General features: G+C 37.5%; 3 protein-coding genes across 3 annotated transcripts; all 3 read left to right on the top strand.

Moving 5' to 3' along the window:
• The first annotated feature begins 1,719 nt into the window (after window positions 1-1,719).
• On the top strand, window positions 1,720-2,391 carry LOC147945838 (defensin-like protein 206). The gene is made up of 2 exons (XM_087510232.1): window positions 1,720-1,877; window positions 1,978-2,391. Exons 1-2 carry the CDS (start codon window positions 1,808-1,810, stop codon window positions 2,184-2,186), a joined length of 279 nt encoding a protein of 92 aa, XP_087366358.1. The 5' UTR covers window positions 1,720-1,807; the 3' UTR covers window positions 2,187-2,391.
• Window positions 2,392-4,197: 1,806 nt separating this feature from the next.
• Window positions 4,198-4,869, top strand: LOC147945837 (defensin-like protein 206). Its single transcript, XM_087510231.1, has 2 exons — window positions 4,198-4,355; window positions 4,456-4,869. Exons 1-2 carry the CDS (start codon window positions 4,286-4,288, stop codon window positions 4,662-4,664), a joined length of 279 nt encoding a protein of 92 aa, XP_087366357.1. The 5' UTR covers window positions 4,198-4,285; the 3' UTR covers window positions 4,665-4,869.
• Window positions 4,870-13,364: 8,495 nt separating this feature from the next.
• LOC147945836 (defensin-like protein 206) lies at window positions 13,365-13,770 on the top strand. The gene is made up of 2 exons (XM_087509618.1): window positions 13,365-13,461; window positions 13,562-13,770. The coding sequence occupies exons 1-2, from the start codon at window positions 13,392-13,394 to the stop codon at window positions 13,768-13,770; spliced, it is 279 nt and encodes a 92-aa protein (XP_087365744.1). The 5' UTR covers window positions 13,365-13,391.
• The last annotated feature ends 5,572 nt before the right edge of the window (window positions 13,771-19,342 follow it).

Genomic DNA, 19,342 nt, shown 5'->3' with positions numbered 1-19,342 from the left:
AATATAGGAGAAATAACAAAGCAATACCATAACCACGTCTATTTTTTAACTTTACACTAGTTGACACTGGTTTACTTCGGTTACGATCAATGACTGTGGACGACTTTTTATTTAGAGGATGACTGGTTTCAACATGATAAAAAAATTTTAAACGATTGATTTACTGGTCGAAAACGAATGTGTTTGTTAAATATTTATAATTTTTTAATTAACGGGTATGTCGTAAGTGTTTTATAGAAATATACGGTTCTCTTCCTGTCTGCGATAAGGTTATTGAATGATCGGACAAAAACTGCCACTGCAAGAAAAATGTTTGAAATAACCTTGTTATATAAGTACCAAGTATGACAGTTGTGTGTATTTATGTTATGTTCATGTTTCTTTTTCTTCCAAATAAAAGATGGAGGGCAAAGCTAATCATTGCTTGCCTCCCCCCCTCTAAATGAAATATAATATCTCATGTTCTCTGAACTTTTATGCTAATCATGGAAAAAACAAACTCGCTTTGTATTTGTGTTCGTCAACCCATTCTCGCCTCACATTCGAAAACCATTTATTAGATATATCGAATTTTCTTATATAAAAGGCCAGACATTTCTTCTTTCAAACACAGTTTTAAATGAGAATTACTTAAAAAGCATTTTGTTCTTACCTTTTGCTAAATCTCTTGAGAGTTTTCATAACAAGAAGCAGTTTTTTGTAGTTCTTCTCGAATTACCCAGTTGATATAGGTTTCGCATCGACACGTTGCACTAAGAGGTTTTGGTTTCTAAAATTTAAGAAAAATTCAAAACTAATGAAAAAAATGCTCAGAATAATCTAATTCGATAACACCTAAACGAGTAAAATAGTATTTTACTCACCCAAAATTACTAAAATACATGTAATATATTAAAAAAGATATACTTTGAACATTATTAATACTGTAAAACCATAAATAAATTTAGTGAATAAAAAAATATTTATAGTGAGAAATTAAAGTTAAATAATGATTATTAGTTTAGAATTAAATGTGAATAGATATAGGACTTGGTAATATGTTTTTTTATTTTTTTTTATATTAGTTATCACTTAATCTTAATTCGTATAAAATGCATAATATATTAATTTGTAGATATGTTTTGTTTTTGCTAAATAATATAGACATATTCCGAATTTTATAGTAATTTTATCCTTTGATGTATACACAAATTAATTAAGAATTTGACCTTTTAGAATTAATTATTGTATTTACAACGTTATAAATACCACGAAGATAAGTTTCTTTCGTAAATTCTATGTCTAGTTTTATTTTCGAGACATACCCCTAAATTTATTAAAATTAAAATTATAATCTCGGCGAGTTAGGAGTGTCGCCATGAGTGTTGCCTTGTAGCTGAAACCCTAAAGTTATTTAATGAACTGATGAGGGAAAATCGTTATCATTGTTGGATTAAAGAATTGCCAAAATTCCTGCTTACTCACAACGATATCAATTTTAAACAATAGTTATTTCAAACTAAAGAAAAATGAACATAAAAAACAATTTCTACAGAGATGACCTTCTTTTAAGTTGATTTTTTAAAGACAAGTGCATGATTAAAAAAAGAGGATAACAAAGACGGCCATGCATAATTGTGGCGACATTATGAACTTGGGAAAATCAGAAAGAAGAGAGAAGTGATTAAACAAATATAACAAAGTTGCAAAATTTTGACTATAAATAGATGACCACACCTACGAATTTAAACCATCAAAGTTTGAAGCTAATCCAAAAGAAAAACAAAAAGAACAAGTTTCAGCGAAGGCAAAGCATAGAAGAAAAGAAATGGCAAAGAACCTCACCAACTCCGTCAGCTTTACTGTTCTCTTGGTTGTTCTCCTGATGGCTTCAACTGGTATAATATTAGTTTTACAAAGTTGATCTCATCTATATATTGTACTTTGCAGTTGCCTCTTAAGTATCTTCTGCTGACGAATTAATATGTCAACATCTAGGAATCCTTAATACTGAGGCTCAAACCTGTGGTGCTGGTGGATGTCTTACGGCCGCTTCACGTGTGTTCCTTGGCGAGTGCCCGTCGGCCCACGGTACAACAAATGCTCAATGTTGTACGTGTTGCGTAGCCACATACGGTAGTCCTCCAGTCTGCTGGGCGGTTGTTGAGGGAACTGACAGTCACTGCCACTGCTACAAAAAGGCTTAAAAATAACCTCATCATGTAATTACCAAGTGTGACTTTTGGTCCCTTTCGGTGTGAGGACATGACATTTGCGTGTGTTTATGTTCACGTTTCTCCAAATAAAAAACATTAAGGGCAAAGCTTACCATTGCTTGCCCCCCTCTCAAATGTAATCTTATCTTCTATGCACTTTTATTTTAATCATCATATATAATATAATCGTTTTGTATTTGTGTTCGTCAATCCATTCCCGCCTAACATTCAAAACCGGTTCCTAGAGAAACGTACATGGAGAGGTGGGTGATAGAATCCCACTAATATAGGAGAAATAACAAAGCAATACCATAACCACGTCTATTTTTTAACTTTACACTAGTTGACACTGGTTTACTTCGGTTACGATCAATGACTGTGGACGACTTTTTATTTAGAGGATGACTGGTTTCAACATGATAAAAAAATTTTAAACGATTGATTTACTGGTCGAAAACGAATGTGTTTGTTAAATATTTATAATTTTTTAATTAACGGGTATGTCGTAAGTGTTTTATAGAAATATACGGTTCTCTTCCTGTCTGCGATAAGGTTATTGAATGATCGGACAAAAACTGCCACTGCAAGAAAAATGTTTGAAATAACCTTGTTATATAAGTACCAAGTATGACAGTTGTGTGTATTTATGTTATGTTCATGTTTCTTTTTCTTCCAAATAAAAGATGGAGGGCAAAGCTAATCATTGCTTGCCTCCCCCCCTCTAAATGAAATATAATATCTCATGTTCTCTGAACTTTTATGCTAATCATGGAAAAAACAAACTCGCTTTGTATTTGTGTTCGTCAACCCATTCTCGCCTCACATTCGAAAACCATTTATTAGATATATCGAATTTTCTTATATAAAAGGCCAGACATTTCTTCTTTCAAACACAGTTTTAAATGAGAATTACTTAAAAAGCATTTTGTTCTTACCTTTTGCTAAATCTCTTGAGAGTTTTCATAACAAGAAGCAGTTTTTTGTAGTTCTTCTCGAATTACCCAGTTGATATAGGTTTCGCATCGACACGTTGCACTAAGAGGTTTTGGTTTCTAAAATTTAAGAAAAATTCAAAACTAATGAAAAAAATGCTCAGAATAATCTAATTCGATAACACCTAAACGAGTAAAATAGTATTTTACTCACCCAAAATTACTAAAATACATGTAATATATTTAAAAAGATATACTTTGAACATTATTAATACTGTAAAACCATAAATAAATTTAGTGAATAAAAAAATATTTATAGTGAGAAATTAAAGTTAAATAATGATTATTAGTTTAGAATTAAATGTGAATAGATATAGGACTTGGTAATATGTTTTTTTATATTTTTTTATATTAGTTATCACTTAATTTTAATTCGTATAAAATGCATAATATATTAATTTGTAGATATGTTTTGTTTTTGCTAAATAATATAGACATATTCCGAATTTTATAGTAATTTTATCCTTTGATGTATACACAAATTAATTAAGAATTTGACCTTTTAGAATTAATTATTGTATTTACAACGTTATAAATACCACGAAGATAAGTTTCTTTCGTAAATTCTATGTCTAGTTTTATTTTCGAGACATACCCCTAAATTTATTAAAATTAAAATTATAATCTCGGCGAGTTAGGAGTGTCGCCATGAGTGTTACCTTGTAGCTGAAACCCTAAAGTTATTTAATGAACTGATGAGGGAAAATCGTTATCATTGTTGGATTAAAGAATTGCCAAAATTCCTGCTTACTCACAACGATATCAATTTTAAACAATAGTTATTTCAAACTAAAGAAAAATGAACATAAAAAACAATTTCTACAGAGATGACCTTCTTTTAAGTTGATTTTTTAAAGACAAGTGCATGATTAAAAAAAGAGGATAACAAAGACGGCCATGCATAATTGTGGCGACATTATGAACTTGGGAAAATCAGAAAGAAGAGAGAAGTGATTAAACAAATATAACAAAGTTGCAAAATTTTGACTATAAATAGATGACCACACCTACGAATTTAAACCATCAAAGTTTGAAGCTAATCCAAAAGAAAAACAAAAAGAACAAGTTTCAGCGAAGGCAAAGCATAGAAGAAAAGAAATGGCAAAGAACCTCACCAACTCCGTCAGCTTTACTGTTCTCTTGGTTGTTCTCCTGATGGCTTCAACTGGTATAATATTAGTTTTACAAAGTTGATCTCATCTATATATTGTACTTTGCAGTTGCCTCTTAAGTATCTTCTGCTGACGAATTAATATGTCAACATCTAGGAATCCTTAATACTGAGGCTCAAACCTGTGGTGCTGGTGGATGTCTTACGGCCGCTTCACGTGTGTTCCTTGGCGAGTGCCCGTCGGCCCACGGTACAACAAATGCTCAATGTTGTACGTGTTGCGTAGCCACATACGGTAGTCCTCCAGTCTGCTGGGCGGTTGTTGAGGGAACTGACAGTCACTGCCACTGCTACAAAAAGGCTTAAAAATAACCTCATCATGTAATTACCAAGTGTGACTTTTGGTCCCTTTCGGTGTGAGGACATGACATTTGCGTGTGTTTATGTTCACGTTTCTCCAAATAAAAAACATTAAGGGCAAAGCTTACCATTGCTTGCCCCCCTCTCAAATGTAATCTTATCTTCTATGCACTTTTATTTTAATCATCATATATAATATAATCGTTTTGTATTTGTGTTCGTCAATCCATTCCCGCCTAACATTCAAAACCGGTTCCTAGAGAAACGTACATGGAGAGGTGGGTGATAGAATCCCAATAATATAGGAGAAATAACAAAGCAATACCATAACCACGTCTATTTTTTAACTTTACACTAGTTGACACTGGTTTACTTCGGTTACGATCAATGACTGTGGACGACTTTTTATTTAGAGGATGACTGGTTTCAACATGATAAAAAAATTTAAACGATTGATTTACTGGTCGAAAACGAATGTGTTTGTTAAATATTTATAATTTTTTAATTAACGGGTATGTCGTAAGTCTTTTATAGAAAAATACGATTCCCCTCCAGTCTGCGATAAGGTTATTGAATGACCGGACAAAAACTGCCACTGCAAGAAAAATGCTTGAAATAACCTTGTTATATAAGTACCAAGTATGACAGTTGTGTGTATTTATGTTATGTTCATGTTTCTTTTTCTTCCAAATAAAATTCAAAACTAATGAAAAAAATGCTCAGAATAATCTAATTCGATAACACCTAAACGAGTAAAAGAGTATTTTACTCACCCAAAATTACTAAAATACATGTAATATATTTAAAAAGATATACTTTGAACATTATTAAAACTGTAAAACTATAAATAAATTTAGTGAATAAAAAAATATTTATAGTGAGAAATTAAAGTTAAATAATGAGTATTAGTTTAGAATTAAATGTGAATAGATATAGGACTTGGTAATATGTTTTTTATTTTATTTTTTATATTAGTTATCACTTAAGCTTAATTCGTATAAAATGCATAATATATTAATTTGTAGATATGTTTTGTTTTTGCTAAATAATATAGACATATTCCGAATTTTATAGTAATTTTATCCTTTGATGTATATACAAATTTGAAGATGTTTTGTTGACAGAAGTTTTATAAGGTTTAGAATATGTGGTGAAATCTCTTATAAGTGACTGTAATGGATGAGACATGGATAGAGAGATACATCACAGATGTCTCAGTGATGGTGCATCAGTTAAGTATTACTTAATACAATTGCTGTTAGAGCTGATATAGAGGATGAAGTATTAAGTTGATACGATTACTGGTACATCAAACCTTAAGTAGCGCTTGGTGATCGTGCTGACACAGTGATTGACACAAAGCAGAGAAGAAAATAAGATGTTGAATAAAGAACTCTGCAGTTAGATATATCAGAGGATGTATCAAACGTCTGAACCAGTTCTTGTACTAGTCTGACGTTAATATAGGAAGTAGTACAAGAAGCTGAATTAAAGAGTTTGAGTACATAAGCTTAAGACCGACTTGGACAAGACAAGTGGCGGCTGCTGAGCTGGATGAACATCTAGAATGGAAGATTCTAGATGTCTAGAATGGAAGATTCTAGATGAGATCATGGAGAGAAACTTTCCTTATCCAAAAAGAAAAAGGAAAATTCTCAATTTCCTATTTGTTGTATAATAGGAAAGTTGCCAACCCTAGGGGTTGGGCAATTGATATAAATACCGAGAAGGTGCTTCATGAAGACTTGCGCGCTTCAAGGTAGTTTTGAGAGATGCACACATGAAGAGTTGCCCCATCAATAAGATAGAGAGATCTTTTGATGGTTTATTCATCTAGAGAAGATTGATAGGCATAGTAGTGCTTGTATCATATGCAGTTGTAATGACTATCTTGTTCTAGTGAATTTGTTCTGGACTAGGTCCCTAGGATGTAGGAAAAACTGAACCCCGTCAACAAAGTTTGTGCGTTATTTTACTTTATGCTCATACAAAGTCGAAGTCGATCATTCACGTACTTAAGCATATAAAGTTAGCCACAAATATGCGTTTACAATTGGTATCAGAGCGGGTGCTTGATAGAGATCTGTTCTTGTTTCGGGTGTGATCCTGGATGTGTGGCTAGCGAATAATGAGATTGGAAATTGAGTTGATCCACATGGTTTGTGAGATTTGAAGAAACAAAGCAAAAGAGAGATATGGTGTGTAACAGTGTAAGAACTATCATAAAAGTTGACGACGTATCATCGAAACGTCGAAAGATCATCGAAAGATCATCGCTTCAGAAACGTCGAAAGATCATCGCTTCAGAAACCTGGAGATTCAGAAACGTCGAAAGATCATCGCTTCTGGTGCTGTTAAAAGAAGCAAGAGTTCGAAGTTTGAACGAAGGGGTTCGGTAGGATTTAGGAATCATGGCTGATACTTCAGTTTTGAGTAAATTTGAAAGAAGCAAAGGAGCAACAATGTCATCACGATATCTTGCTACCACGAGAAAGGCACGAAGGTGTAAGAATGAATTCACCGAAAAATTCAGAAACGTGTTTCCTTGCCGTCGGAAAGAGAAGGAAGTTTTCGAGAAGGATTATTTTGATAGTTTGGGCAAGTTTCTGATTTGTTATTTTAGGCCCAGAAAAGCCCAATATAAGAAACAGAGTGAAAAGCTGGAAACATGTATTGAAGCTACTAAGAAAATAGAGGGGCAACACAAATCGATCTTTGATGGCGTAACTTGGAGGATTAGGTTTGTGGTTTCGTACTTCTATGCATTTTCTCTAGAGAAGTTGCCTAACATTGCAATGCTCATAAAGCTTCATTAAAGTGTTCGAAGATGGTGAGGAAGCTGAGTATCGTCCAACTCACAGTTGAAGCTACTTGATGGGTCTGTTTGAAATTTGAGTAAGCTTTAAGATTATTACTAAACGAGTATAGAAGAGAGGCTTCAATTCACAATGAGAGAATGAGAAATCAAGTGAGTTCAGAGAAAAATTATTGAGGAAGAAGAGATGAGGTGACTTCAACTGGTCAAAATCATAAGATGATAATATTATCTCTTATTGATTTAATGATTCTACAATTTCACGAAGAAGAAATCAAAGGGTGAGTTTAAGGTATTCTTGAAATTGAAGACAAAAGCAAGATGCGTGCGATTTTGATTTTGAGAATAGAAAGGTGAAGAAGCTCCAGTACGAGAGATGTGTGATTTTAAAGGAAACTTCAATCTTTTATTGCTTTGAAGCCCAAAAAGCAGACTCCATTGGTTAAACTTACATTTTTTTTTGGGTTATCAGCAGAGAGAAGACACTGTAAAAGGAAAGGTGCAGGTTTTTGAAGTCTTAGAAAAGTAATCAATATGTGTGATGATGAAATGAGACATTGAAGCAGCTTAGTAGAGACTAAAAAGCTGGAGCAAGAGAATTTTGGAGAGAGAGACTCACGTCTCTGTTACTATTTTTTCTACTTAGTGGAAAAGGGGGAGCTAACTGTATTTAAACAAGACAATTCCAGAAACTCATAGAAAGTGAATTGAGAGTCTGCATCTTTATTGGTTGAAGCCTGATCTGAAAGTGTGTTGATGTATGTGTCAAGAACTTGAAAACAAAAAGAGGGAGAAGAATGTTGAGCTCCCTAGAAAGAGTGTCTTTAGAAGAAAACAAAGAGCGGGTTCTTGTTCAAAGCAAAATGATATGGGTAACAATGATTCATGACATGAGAAAGACAGCCTATATAATAGAGTTCTTAAGGATATCATTGGTAGTTGTGAAGAAACTGAAGAATGTTGAAAAGAAAGAAAATTTCATGTTTCCACAACAACAAATATCTACATTGATAGCAGTAGAGAAATGTTATATTACGTCATTCATAGCTTTTTCATAAACGCTATTTTAGGCCACTGTTTTCGTAGGTACCTGTAACATCTGTGTTCCGGGAATAGAATTAGAGATATGTTGAGTAAACCAAAAGAGTAGAATTTAATTAATTTTAGTTTAATTAAATCATGGTTTAATCTAATTAAACCAAAAATCCCTAATCTCTTTCTCAAAGTCACGCCTCCTCTCCTGTTTTTGCTATTGTCGACATTGTTATGAGAGAGAAAGGGAGAGAAAGGGAGAGAACTCTTAGTTGTTTAGTGTAAAGGAGAAAGAGAAGGAGATGAAGCTTTTTCTTTAGAGTAATGAGAGAAACAGAACTGTCAGGGTTTGGGAGAAGGAAGATCCGATTACTCAAAACGTTTCGAAAGGTATTGATTTTTGGTAGGGTTGTATCTATGAGATTTTCGTACACTCTCCTTTTTACAGAAGTGAACTTGGGTTAATATTCTAGGAGTTATTGGCAGTTTAGTGGGGCGTTTCGTCTCAGTCGCGGATTGAGACCAGCGGGTGTTTCGGGATCGATTGCGGTTTCACCTGAGATCTGATCGTTCTGAAATTTTGTGGGAAGCTTCTGGACATGTCGACCTTGCTTTTCACCAAAGGGATTAGAAAGTTAACGGAGTGAGTTTGGTTGTTCTTGGATATTGGAGAGCCTCTCATTTGGTTGTTGTTCTTTTCGTGAATCACTTGTTAAAGTGAGTGCATGACCATGAGCTTATCTAAGCGATTAGGTTGTATGACTTGTTTTGTGTGATGATGTGTAGGTGTGGTGAAAGTGTTATTGGTTGTTCTGTTTAATGGTTGGTTTGTTATATTTTATTTGGAGTTGTACTCTTGATTTGCTTGTGTGTATAGCTTGTAGATGGGAGGATCGCCTCACTGGGTATTTCTGGTAATACTCACGCATCTCATTGTGTTTGTGGTGCAGGTAGACGCAAACTATGACCGTGGGATCATGGAAATGAAGAGGAGGATGTTCTAGTGGCTCGCTTGGTTGTCGTCTGGCTTTTGTTAGATTGTTAGAGTTGAGTCCTAGAATGTTGTTTAGGATTGATGGTTCTCTGGTTTATGTTGATTGGATCTTTAGTTTATGGTTTTGGAGTTATTAAGGTTTATTTGATATTGGTTATTGGTTTATTGGTTTTATTTTTCCGCTTTTGGTATGATAGTGGTTAGGTGGCTAGTGGGTATGGGACCACTAGCTTAGATGTTTATTATTATATTATATTTATATATTTATTATTTATTAATTAAAAAAAAAAGGGTCAGGTCGTTTCAGTTTGGTATCAGAGCCCTTACGGTTCTAGGTTTGGGTTCACTAGGTTTCTGTTGATGATGTTGGGATTGTATGCTCTGATTGATTACGTGAGTTAATCAATTGTGTGAGGCATGGAGTCCTAGAACATCCTATTTGAGCCTTCAATGAGATTCCACGGTGAGTTAGTGTTATGTTTCTTTGTGTGGTTTTGTTTTGTTTTATGCTTGTTAGCCTCTGTTCTTGGAAGATCAGTGGTTAAAGGTGGTTGAGTTGCTGGTCGTGGACGTGGGCGTTGTCGTGGCCGTGGTCGGGCGAGTTCCCGAGGCCATCGAGTGTGTGGTCTAGACTTCCACGAGGAGGTATGTCAGAGGGTCGCAAGCCTATCAGGAGGGACCAAAGAGGGTTTCAGCCGGTGAGCGTGCCGGATGTGCTGGAAACCCAGGTGTGGGGTTGCAGCGGGTGGAGCCCAAGGTCGAGATGATCGCTTGGCGGATCTGTTGGCGTGCTGTGGGAGCGGTTACCGAGGGGGGGTACCACTGCAGGCTCCAGTTGTACCGCATGTGGCGGGGTGCAGCCGAGGGCTGCGGATGTTGAGGACTATCCATCTTTTGTTAGGAGGATGGAGCAGTTGTAGATGACCGGTACGAGATTCTTCTCGAGAGGTATCGAGCCTAGAGGGGCAGATAGGTGGTCATATGCAGTTCGATCAGATACTTCTCTGATTGGTGGGTAATCCAGGTTGATATGAGAAGTTGAGTGGACAGTTGTAACATTGCAATGTTATACTCGGACCACAAGAGGTACTTTTGGTTGGGAGTTGTTTATAGTCGTTAAGGATTGTTGCTTCTGAGGGGGTGGTGATTCCCCTGAATACTGATAGCTCGAGGGGCTGTGGGATCCGAGAGTGGCAGAGGGGATGATTATTTCCTCTTATACCGAGATCTTGAGGATTATGGTCCAAGAGTGAGACGGTATAACTGAAAGACGGTGGTCTGAGAGTGAGATCGGTATGGCTCGAAGGTTACGACCTAAGAATGGAAAAGTTGGGAGCAATCAATGCCTAGGACGTGAGTATAAACATAACGACTGAATGTAGACATCGAGAGAGTGATGGTGGTTTAATCTCAGGCTTTGGATGTATTGACCAGTGGGTCAGGGTTTTATGAATGGAGCGGTCATGAATGTGTGGCTGTTGCGCCAGGATTGTGCGGCCGGTGGTGCTAGAGTCCCGGGAAAGGGAGTTACAGCAGGTGTGAGCCGGGAAAGGCATGGTTGTCAGGTACATAAGTTCACGAGAAGCCTTCATGGCAGGAAAAACTAAACGTTGCAACGATGTTGAAACATAAATAGTTGCAGTTTAATGATACACAAGAGTGTTTTGTTTTAATACGTGAGCAGCCAAGTATGGGACAAATGTGATGCAGTGGTGTAGGGGGAGTGTTATCCACCGTGTAACTCATGATGGATGTTGATCTTGGTTGTCATTTAAGCATGAGAGATTTGCATAAGAAGAGGAAGAATATGCCCCCAAAAGTATATGAAGAAGGAATACAAGGCGCAAGCATAATCGTTTTTTTTTCAAACTTCAAGTGAAGAGAAGGAACTTCAGAGAATGATCAAAAGTTGTATCAAAAGTATCTATTGAAGTCTGCACCAGATGTCAAAATACGGTCTAGCTCTTAAACACAATTAGAGGCAAAAACAGGGGGAGATATCGCACATTTCTGGAATGGGGGAGTTTTCTTATCTGGTTTTCAGGACTTGATTTGAAGAATGGGTCTTGAGGACATGAACTGAATTAAGAGAAGTTTCAGGAATCTGCAAATTTCAAGGTAATTCATGATGTTAATATAGAAATATCATTGGATCAGCTCGTGTGAGATAGCTACAAGAAAAGCTAGCAGAAAGTAGTGCACAGAAAAATCTAAAAGTTGATATTGGTTGCTATAATTTCTGGTGGAGTTTTGTGTTCGAGATTTTGTCATATGGATTCAGAATCGATTATGAGGTAGAGATGTTTATATCAAAATTTCAAGGAGAATTCAAGGTTGCGCATGAGAAGGGATCATCTCAGAGGATGGTTGCAGGGCTGCAGAGATTGCTTCCAGTATAACAAGTAAAAGGAAATTCAAAATTTATGCTCAAAAGATGGGTGCATTAAAGGCATGATTAGCAACTGGTTATATTCAAGACTACGTAAGATGCTATGCAAAGATGAAGCACTCGAGATGGGTGAATTAAGATACTTGTTAATTGTTTTTAACTGAGTTTGCACTCAAGCTGGGGGAGAAGAGAATGTCAAGTTTGTTGTGAGGTAAAAGCCAGTATTATGGGGAGCTCTACTAGTGATTAGAGATTAAAGAATGTGCTTTAGTATCAAACTAAGTTAAAAATGGGGAGAATGAAGATGTCATGATCTTTCAAGACTAATACATGATGTAACATGAAGTGAGAGATTGAAGGAGATTTAAAACTCAGTCATCAAGGGAGAGATTGAACATATTGTGATGATTGGTTTTATAAGATGCATAGAATTGAAAAGTCAATCATTAAGGGAGAGACTGAAGCTGGTTTTAAAAGGAGCATGGATTATAAAACTCAATCACAAAGGGAAAGATTGAAGATGTTGTGTTAACTGAAGTTTTATAAGGTTTAGAATATGTGGTGAAATCTCTCATAAGTGACTGTAATGGATGAGACATGGATAGAGAGATACATCACAGATGTCTCAGTGATGGTGCATCAGTTAAGACAAAGACAATGGACAGAAATGACAAAGAGGATGAAGTATTACTTAATACAATTGCTGTTAGAGCTGATACAGAGGATGAAGTATTAAGTTGATACGAGTATTGGTACATCAAACCTTAAGTAGCACTTGGTGATCGTGGTGACACAGTGATTGACACAAAGCAGAGAAGAAGATAAGATGTTGAATAAAGAACTCTGCAGTTAGATATATCAGAGGATGTATCAAACGCCTGAACCAATTCTTGTACTAGTCCGACGTTAATATAGGAAGTAGTACAAGAAGCTGAATTAAAGATTTTGAGTACATAAGTTTAAGACCGACTTGGACAGGACAAGTGGCGGCTGTTGAGCTGGATGAACATCTAGAATGGAAGATTCAAGATAAGATCATGGAAAGAAACTTTTCTTATCCAAAAAGAAAAAGGAAAGTTCTCAATTTCCTATTTGTTGTATAATAGGAAAGTTGCCAACCCTGGGGTTGGGCAATTGATAAAAATACCGAGAAAGTGTTTCATGAAGACTTGCGCGCTTTAAGGTAGTTTTGAGAGATGCACACAAGATGTATGGTGTCGCCCCATCAATAAGATAGAGAGATCTTTTGATGGTTTATTCATCTAGAAAAGATTGATAGGCATAGTAGTGCTTGTATCATATGCAATTGTAATTGCTATCTTGTTCTAGTGAATTTGTTCTGGACTAGGTCCCGAAGATGTAGGAAAAACCAAACCCATCAACAAAGTTTGTGCGTTATTTACTTTATGCTCATACAAAGTCAAAGTTGATCATTCACATACTTAAGCATATAGAGTTAGCAAAAAACAAGTTTCAGCGAAGGCAAAGCAAAGAAGAAAAGAAATGGCAAAGAACCTCATCAACTCCGTCAGCTTTACTGTTCTCTTGGTTGTTCTCCTGATGGCTTCAACTGGTATAATATTAGTTTTACAAAGTTGATCTCATCTATATATTGTACTTTGCAGTTGCCTCTTAAGTATCTTCTGCTGACGAATTAATATGTCAACATCTAGGAATCCTTAATACTGAGGCTCAAACCTGTGGTGCTGGTGGATGTCTTACGGCCGCTTCACGTGTGTTCCTTGGCGAGTGCCCGTCGGCCCACGGTACAACAAATTCTCAATGTTGTACGTGTTGCGTAGCTACATACGGTAGTCCTCCAGTCTGCTGGGCGGTTGTTGAGGGAACTGACAGTCACTGCCACGGCTACAAAAAGGCTTAAAAATAAGCTCAACATGTAATTACCAAGTGTGACTTTTGTTCCCTTTCGGTGTGAGGACATGACATTTGCATGTGTTTATGTTCAAGTTTCTTTTGCTTCCAAATAAAAAACATTAAGGGCAAAGCTTACCATTGCTTGCCCCCCCCCCCTCTCAAATGTAATCTTATCTTCTAGGCACTTTTATTTTAATCATCATATATAATATAATCGTTTTGTATTTGTGTTCGTCAATTCATTCCAAAATAATCATCAATCGTTTTGTATTTGTGTTCGTCAATTCATTCCCGCCTAACATTCTAAAACCGGTTCCTAGAGAAACGTACATGGAGAAGTGGGTAATAGAATCCCACTAATATAGGAAAAATAACAAAGCAATACCATAACCACGTCTATTTTTTAACTTTACGCTAGTTGACACAGGTTTACTTTGGTTATGAGCTCATCATTACTGTGGACGACTTTTCATTTAGGGGAGGACTGGTTTCAACATGATAAAAAAATTTAAACGATTGATTTACTGGTTGAAAACGAATGTGTTTGTGAAATATTTAGAAAATTTTAATTAACGGGTATGTCGTAAATGTTTTATAGAAAAACACGGTTCTCCTCCAGTTTGCGACAAGGTTATTGAATGACCGGACAAAAACTACCACTGCAAGAAAAATGTTTGAAATAACCTTGTTATATAAGTACCAAGTGTGACATTTGTGTGTATTTATGTTATGTTCATGTTTCTTTTGCTTCCAAATAAAAGATGGAGGGCAAAGCTAATCATTGCTTGCCCTCCCCCCCTAAATGTCATTGATACTAGAATTTTTGTGTGTCCTAGCAGGTTCAATTAACCTTATGTGTTGTAGTACTTATGGTGTCAATCCAAATAGGATGTTGCTAGCAATCAAGATGCAATCAGGAAATCGCAAGTCAAGCTAATTCAAAGTCGTTTTATCTCTAACAATCCTAGAATGATCAGAATGCAAAAGGGAAATGAGTTACAGAACTAGAAACGAGAATGCATGACAAGAAGCGAAAATGAATGAAAATAGAAACGAGTCTAAACATGAACTAAACAGCAAAAGGCGAAACAGTCTCAGGAATGCAATAAAAATCAGAAAGAAAGAAGTCCTAAGGATGGGAGTAATTGATTTCGGTGGAGTATCCTAGTCTATAGAGTGTTTAACATGCCACAAGCAAACTATCCCTAAACAATGAACATCACTACTTAGCTAATCCAATCTCTTGACAGAAGCTACTCAAACTCAACCACTTCCAAACCTAGCTCTCGCTAGAGCAACATGATCAAGCAGACATGACAAACAAGTTCATTCACGTCAACGAACATCCTAGACAACTAATCTCTTAGGCTAGGAATGTAAGTCTCTGGCACTAGTTGGTCAGACATTTCATCGAACACCTTTTGGGTGTGGAAATGTCTAAGGCCTAGTTCCAATTGATCAGAGAGAAACTAGTATTTCTAACTCTAGTCCAGAAAGAAATCATACAAATCAAAGCTTAAACACCCTACATCCTAAGATCCTCCACCTAATCTGTCACATCCTCAAGAACTCTAACACTACTCGGATCTAGAAATTATCATCAACGATACAAACTCAGAAAACATTGAATCATGCATCATTAGATAGATAAAAATGGGAAGAACAACTTTGTAGAAGAAATCAAATGCAAAAACTGAATAAACTCAAAGATGTCAGATTACAAAGTCTGAGAACGTTTTTGGTAGCTAGGTAAAACCTTAAGGAAAAGAACTAAACGAGATAAAAGATGTCGTAGGCCAAGACTTAACAAAATGTAATTATATAAAAACATGTAAATCCCTAAAACTTCAAATGAAGAGGCAAAGAGTCGGTTTGGGAATCTCCTGAAGCGTGTGAGACGGAGTGTCTTCCTGACATGTGCAATTTCATCGTGGCTTGACCGAGGTGGCTCGAACGAAGTCGAGTGACGCGCGTGATGGGTGGCTTGACCGAGTGGCTCAAAGGTGGGCTCAACTGGATGGCTCGAGATGTGGCTCGAGTCGTGGCTTGACTGGATGGCTCGAGATGTGGCTTGAGACGTGGATCGAAACGTGGCTCAAACAGTGTGTTTCCGACGTCTCCTTGATACCTGAAATACTCCAAAAAGTGTATAAAAGAAGCTAGAAAATGATACAAAACAACTAGTTATCCTATCTAAATGCATGACAAATACATGCTACGAATAAGTAAAATATAGACATATCAACTCCCCCAAACTTATTCTTTGCTTGCCCTCAAGCAAACAATCAAGAACAAAGTATGGAAGAGAGGTGTGAAGATGGGGTCTCAGAACCTAAAACATGCTGAATAAAATAGTTAGAATCAAGGTCCTTGTTCTTAATTCTATGATAGATGGTGAAAGAACTTTATTTCTTTAATCCACAAATGCAATCCTATCAATCACTCCCTTTAACATTCGTTAACAGAGAACCGTGAATCAAGCTATGCAATGTCGTCAAACTCATTTGGCTAAGGTAAAAGGTTAGAGACAAGTGAGGTCTCCTTCTCAAGTGGTTGCATCAATACATAACAAGGTTCTCTCATGAAAAGGAGTTGAGCTTAAGAGAAGGTTAAAAACTGAAACCAACTAATATATACAAGAGTAGTACCCTATCTACCCAAAGGTCCCAAGGAAACTTAGCTCTAACATTCTAACCCCCAGAGTTGTTCCTATCTCTACCCTTCATCAATATCTCTTCTCAAACCCATTCTCTTATTATTTGCACTTAGTCTTAGGAGGAGGTCACTTCTTATCATTCTAGCGGATTGAGAAATCTTTATTATCATTATGGTTCCTTTTCTTTTCTTCCAAGGACTCTAGACATCTTAAGCATTTTTACTTTCTTTTCTTTGTCTAATCTTTTTATTTTATGCCCAGAAATAATAACTCTTTTTACTTTGCTCAACCCAAATCCTTTACTAGACTTGTAAACTTTGAAAACACATCCCCTTCCTAAAGACTTTCTACCCTTTACTTTTCCATACCCAATACCCAAAATCGAGTTCTCACCGAGTCCTACTAGTCCGGATAACTCGAACTAGAACTACACAGGATCCTACTATTGTTGGTTAGAACCTAACACTTTCTAATAAGCTCAACTTGGAAAAGGCCTGACACTCAAGAATACAATTGGCTTGAAAGAACGGTTGACTAAGGGTGCGGGAAACTGTTTCAAAGATGGGAATCAACTACTTGGATTGACAAGGGTGGTAAAAATGTGAAAGATAATCCAAGTATGTATATGGTATCCATGAGTTCGACTTCAATGCATAACAAGATAATTGCAAGTCAGGATTAGGTTAAGATAGATAGGGAATGACGTCAATTCAAAACATGCTTCAATCTTACATTTCAAGTTCAATCAACAAGCATCAAAGAACTAATAACAAGGGCCTTGATCCTATCCTATTGAATCCATCATGCTAACAAGGTGTCAATCATCATCAACCCCTAGGCTAAGTGCAACAACCCTATATGAATAACACTAGACTCATTCCTTATATGCAAGTGCAAACTACATGAACACTTTGTTTTTGTGGAAATTTTCGATTTTTTTTTTATGCAAATAGATGGATGCAAACTCAAACATGATATGATGCAAAAATTGTAATAAGAATCACAAATCACAACATCAGATACATCATCACAAACTCTCCCCCAAACATAAATTACACAGTCTCCTGTGTAAGAAAAATTAGTTGGAGGATTTAAGAATCACAACACAAACAATGCATGAATGAAATGGTATATACAAAGGGAAGGTAGGAGTACCTCAGTAGTAGAAGAAGGAGTCGGAACTCGCCCAAGGAGTCGGTGCATGAAACTGACTCTATCCTTCGCCTTGTTCGGGATTCGCAGGAGTGACCTCAGCTGGTTGGTCGACTTGCTGCTCAACCGCCTGCGTGTTCGGATACATGTTCGACTGCTCGTCACACTGCATGTCATCAATTCTGGACTCACCATGGTCCGATACTAGCACAACCACCTTGGTAGGCTGATAATCACCTTGATGTTCAACCTGCTGCTCAACCCCGTGCATGCCCTGATAATCACCCTAATGTTCATCTCGCTGCTCAACCTCAACCTCATGCTCATCTTGAGCCGCAGAACGATGCGCTGATCAATGACTGGAGGAGGCTCTGGAACCTCGGGAACGTCGGCTCATTCTCAGACGAATGTCGTGACGGGGCTGGCGTAGGCTGATGCTCCCGTGACACATATGAAGATTGACGTGCTGGAGAGGGAATTAGAGAGAGTGCTTGATGACGAGTTGGCTCGAGGCTCGTGGAGGCGCGTCCCGGCATTGGTCTGGTGTCGTCGGGGATAGACCAATGGATGGCGGTAGTAGATGTCGAGCAGCTGAACTTACGCATGAAGTTCGTGAATGTCTTCGTAAAACTGCTGAACGCTGTATCTCTTGCCTTCCCTCATCTCAGTAGCTTTTTGACACGTTCATGAGCTGCTCTAACTCCTTTGGCCAGTCTTGGTTCTGAGTACTCCTCGAAGTGAAACTACTCTAGGCGTTACTCAACGACGCCTTCCTCCATCGGTTCAGCTTCTGGTTCTGCAACTTCTACATGTTTCTCCTCAGCCTCCGAAATTGTACAGGGTATCCGTGGGAGGGATGAACTCGATATTCTCACCTTGCAAGATTATATTCAGCTCGACGCAAGGTAGGAGCAATCTTGAGGGACTGACCTCAGGATGCACAAACTTGTAAAGCAAACGTCCCTGCCTCAAACCCCGCTCCAGAGTGCGCAACTGCCGCAAGTTGTTCACGTCGATCCAGCGTGGTGGGTGTGACTCGGATAGTAATGGAACACCAGCAGCCTCAAGAAACCATGTCACCACGCCGCCCATGCACATCACTCCTCGAGAGTGGCTGCTGTTGAGTCTCGAAATCCAAGACTTGTACGACATTATGTAGTTGAGAAGTTACAGCGAGACGGAAGCGTTGGATGTGTCACCTTGCAGCGCGGTGCAATCCACGGCAGTGAACGAGAGTCCCTTAAGCGCTAGATCAATCATCTCAAGTTCACCATTCGTGATGTATCCCTTAATCTCCTTGGCGTAGAATGCATTGGCAACCACCTTGTGGAAGTAACGCAACACTGAGCTTCTTAGGTTTATTGCCTTTTTTTTCGATGAAGTGAATGTGGGCGCGCTTCCAATCGTTGCCCAGAGTGCGGATACTTTATTCCTGTCAAACTGCGGTGTAGTTCCCGTTCGGCTGGGAAATCCAAATATCTCTTCGATGGTTTGGAAGGTAAGATTGTAGAACTGGCCATGAACGCAGAATGTAACGTAGCTCAGACCTCCATTAGACATCGTGCCTGGCTCATCCGCATACAAGTGCATCTCCAGAGTAGCGAGGAACTGGATTGTCTCCTCCTTGTATCCATTCTTGGCGGTGTTCATGAGTCGCTCCAGATGACACCGCCTAAATAGATACTGAAAATCCTCCCCAATCCCGAGCTGTTCCATCGTCTCAACATAAAGGTATCTTGTTCCATTGAACTCCAACTGCTGGAACAGCTCG

The sequence above is a fragment of the Camelina sativa genome, chromosome 4 (assembly GCF_030686135.1).
Source record: "Camelina sativa cultivar CO46 ecotype springtype chromosome 4, ASM3068613v1".
Taxonomy (NCBI): domain Eukaryota; kingdom Viridiplantae; phylum Streptophyta; class Magnoliopsida; order Brassicales; family Brassicaceae; genus Camelina; species Camelina sativa.
The sequence above is the reverse complement of the archived record's forward strand: the minus strand, read 5'-3'. Positions and strand labels throughout refer to the sequence as shown.

Bases quoted from the DNA above. Each gene is read 5' to 3' on its own strand.
- LOC147945836 (XM_087509618.1), top strand. From the start codon at position 13,392: ATGGCAAAGAACCTCATCAACTCCGTCAGCTTTACTGTTCTCTTGGTT. The intron at 13,462-13,561 runs GTATAATATTAG...GTCAACATCTAG, and splicing joins TCTCCTGATGGCTTCAACTG to GAATCCTTAATACTGAGGCT.
- LOC147945837 (XM_087510231.1), top strand. From the start codon at position 4,286: ATGGCAAAGAACCTCACCAACTCCGTCAGCTTTACTGTTCTCTTGGTT. The intron at 4,356-4,455 runs GTATAATATTAG...GTCAACATCTAG, and splicing joins TCTCCTGATGGCTTCAACTG to GAATCCTTAATACTGAGGCT.
- LOC147945838 (XM_087510232.1), top strand. From the start codon at position 1,808: ATGGCAAAGAACCTCACCAACTCCGTCAGCTTTACTGTTCTCTTGGTT. The intron at 1,878-1,977 runs GTATAATATTAG...GTCAACATCTAG, and splicing joins TCTCCTGATGGCTTCAACTG to GAATCCTTAATACTGAGGCT.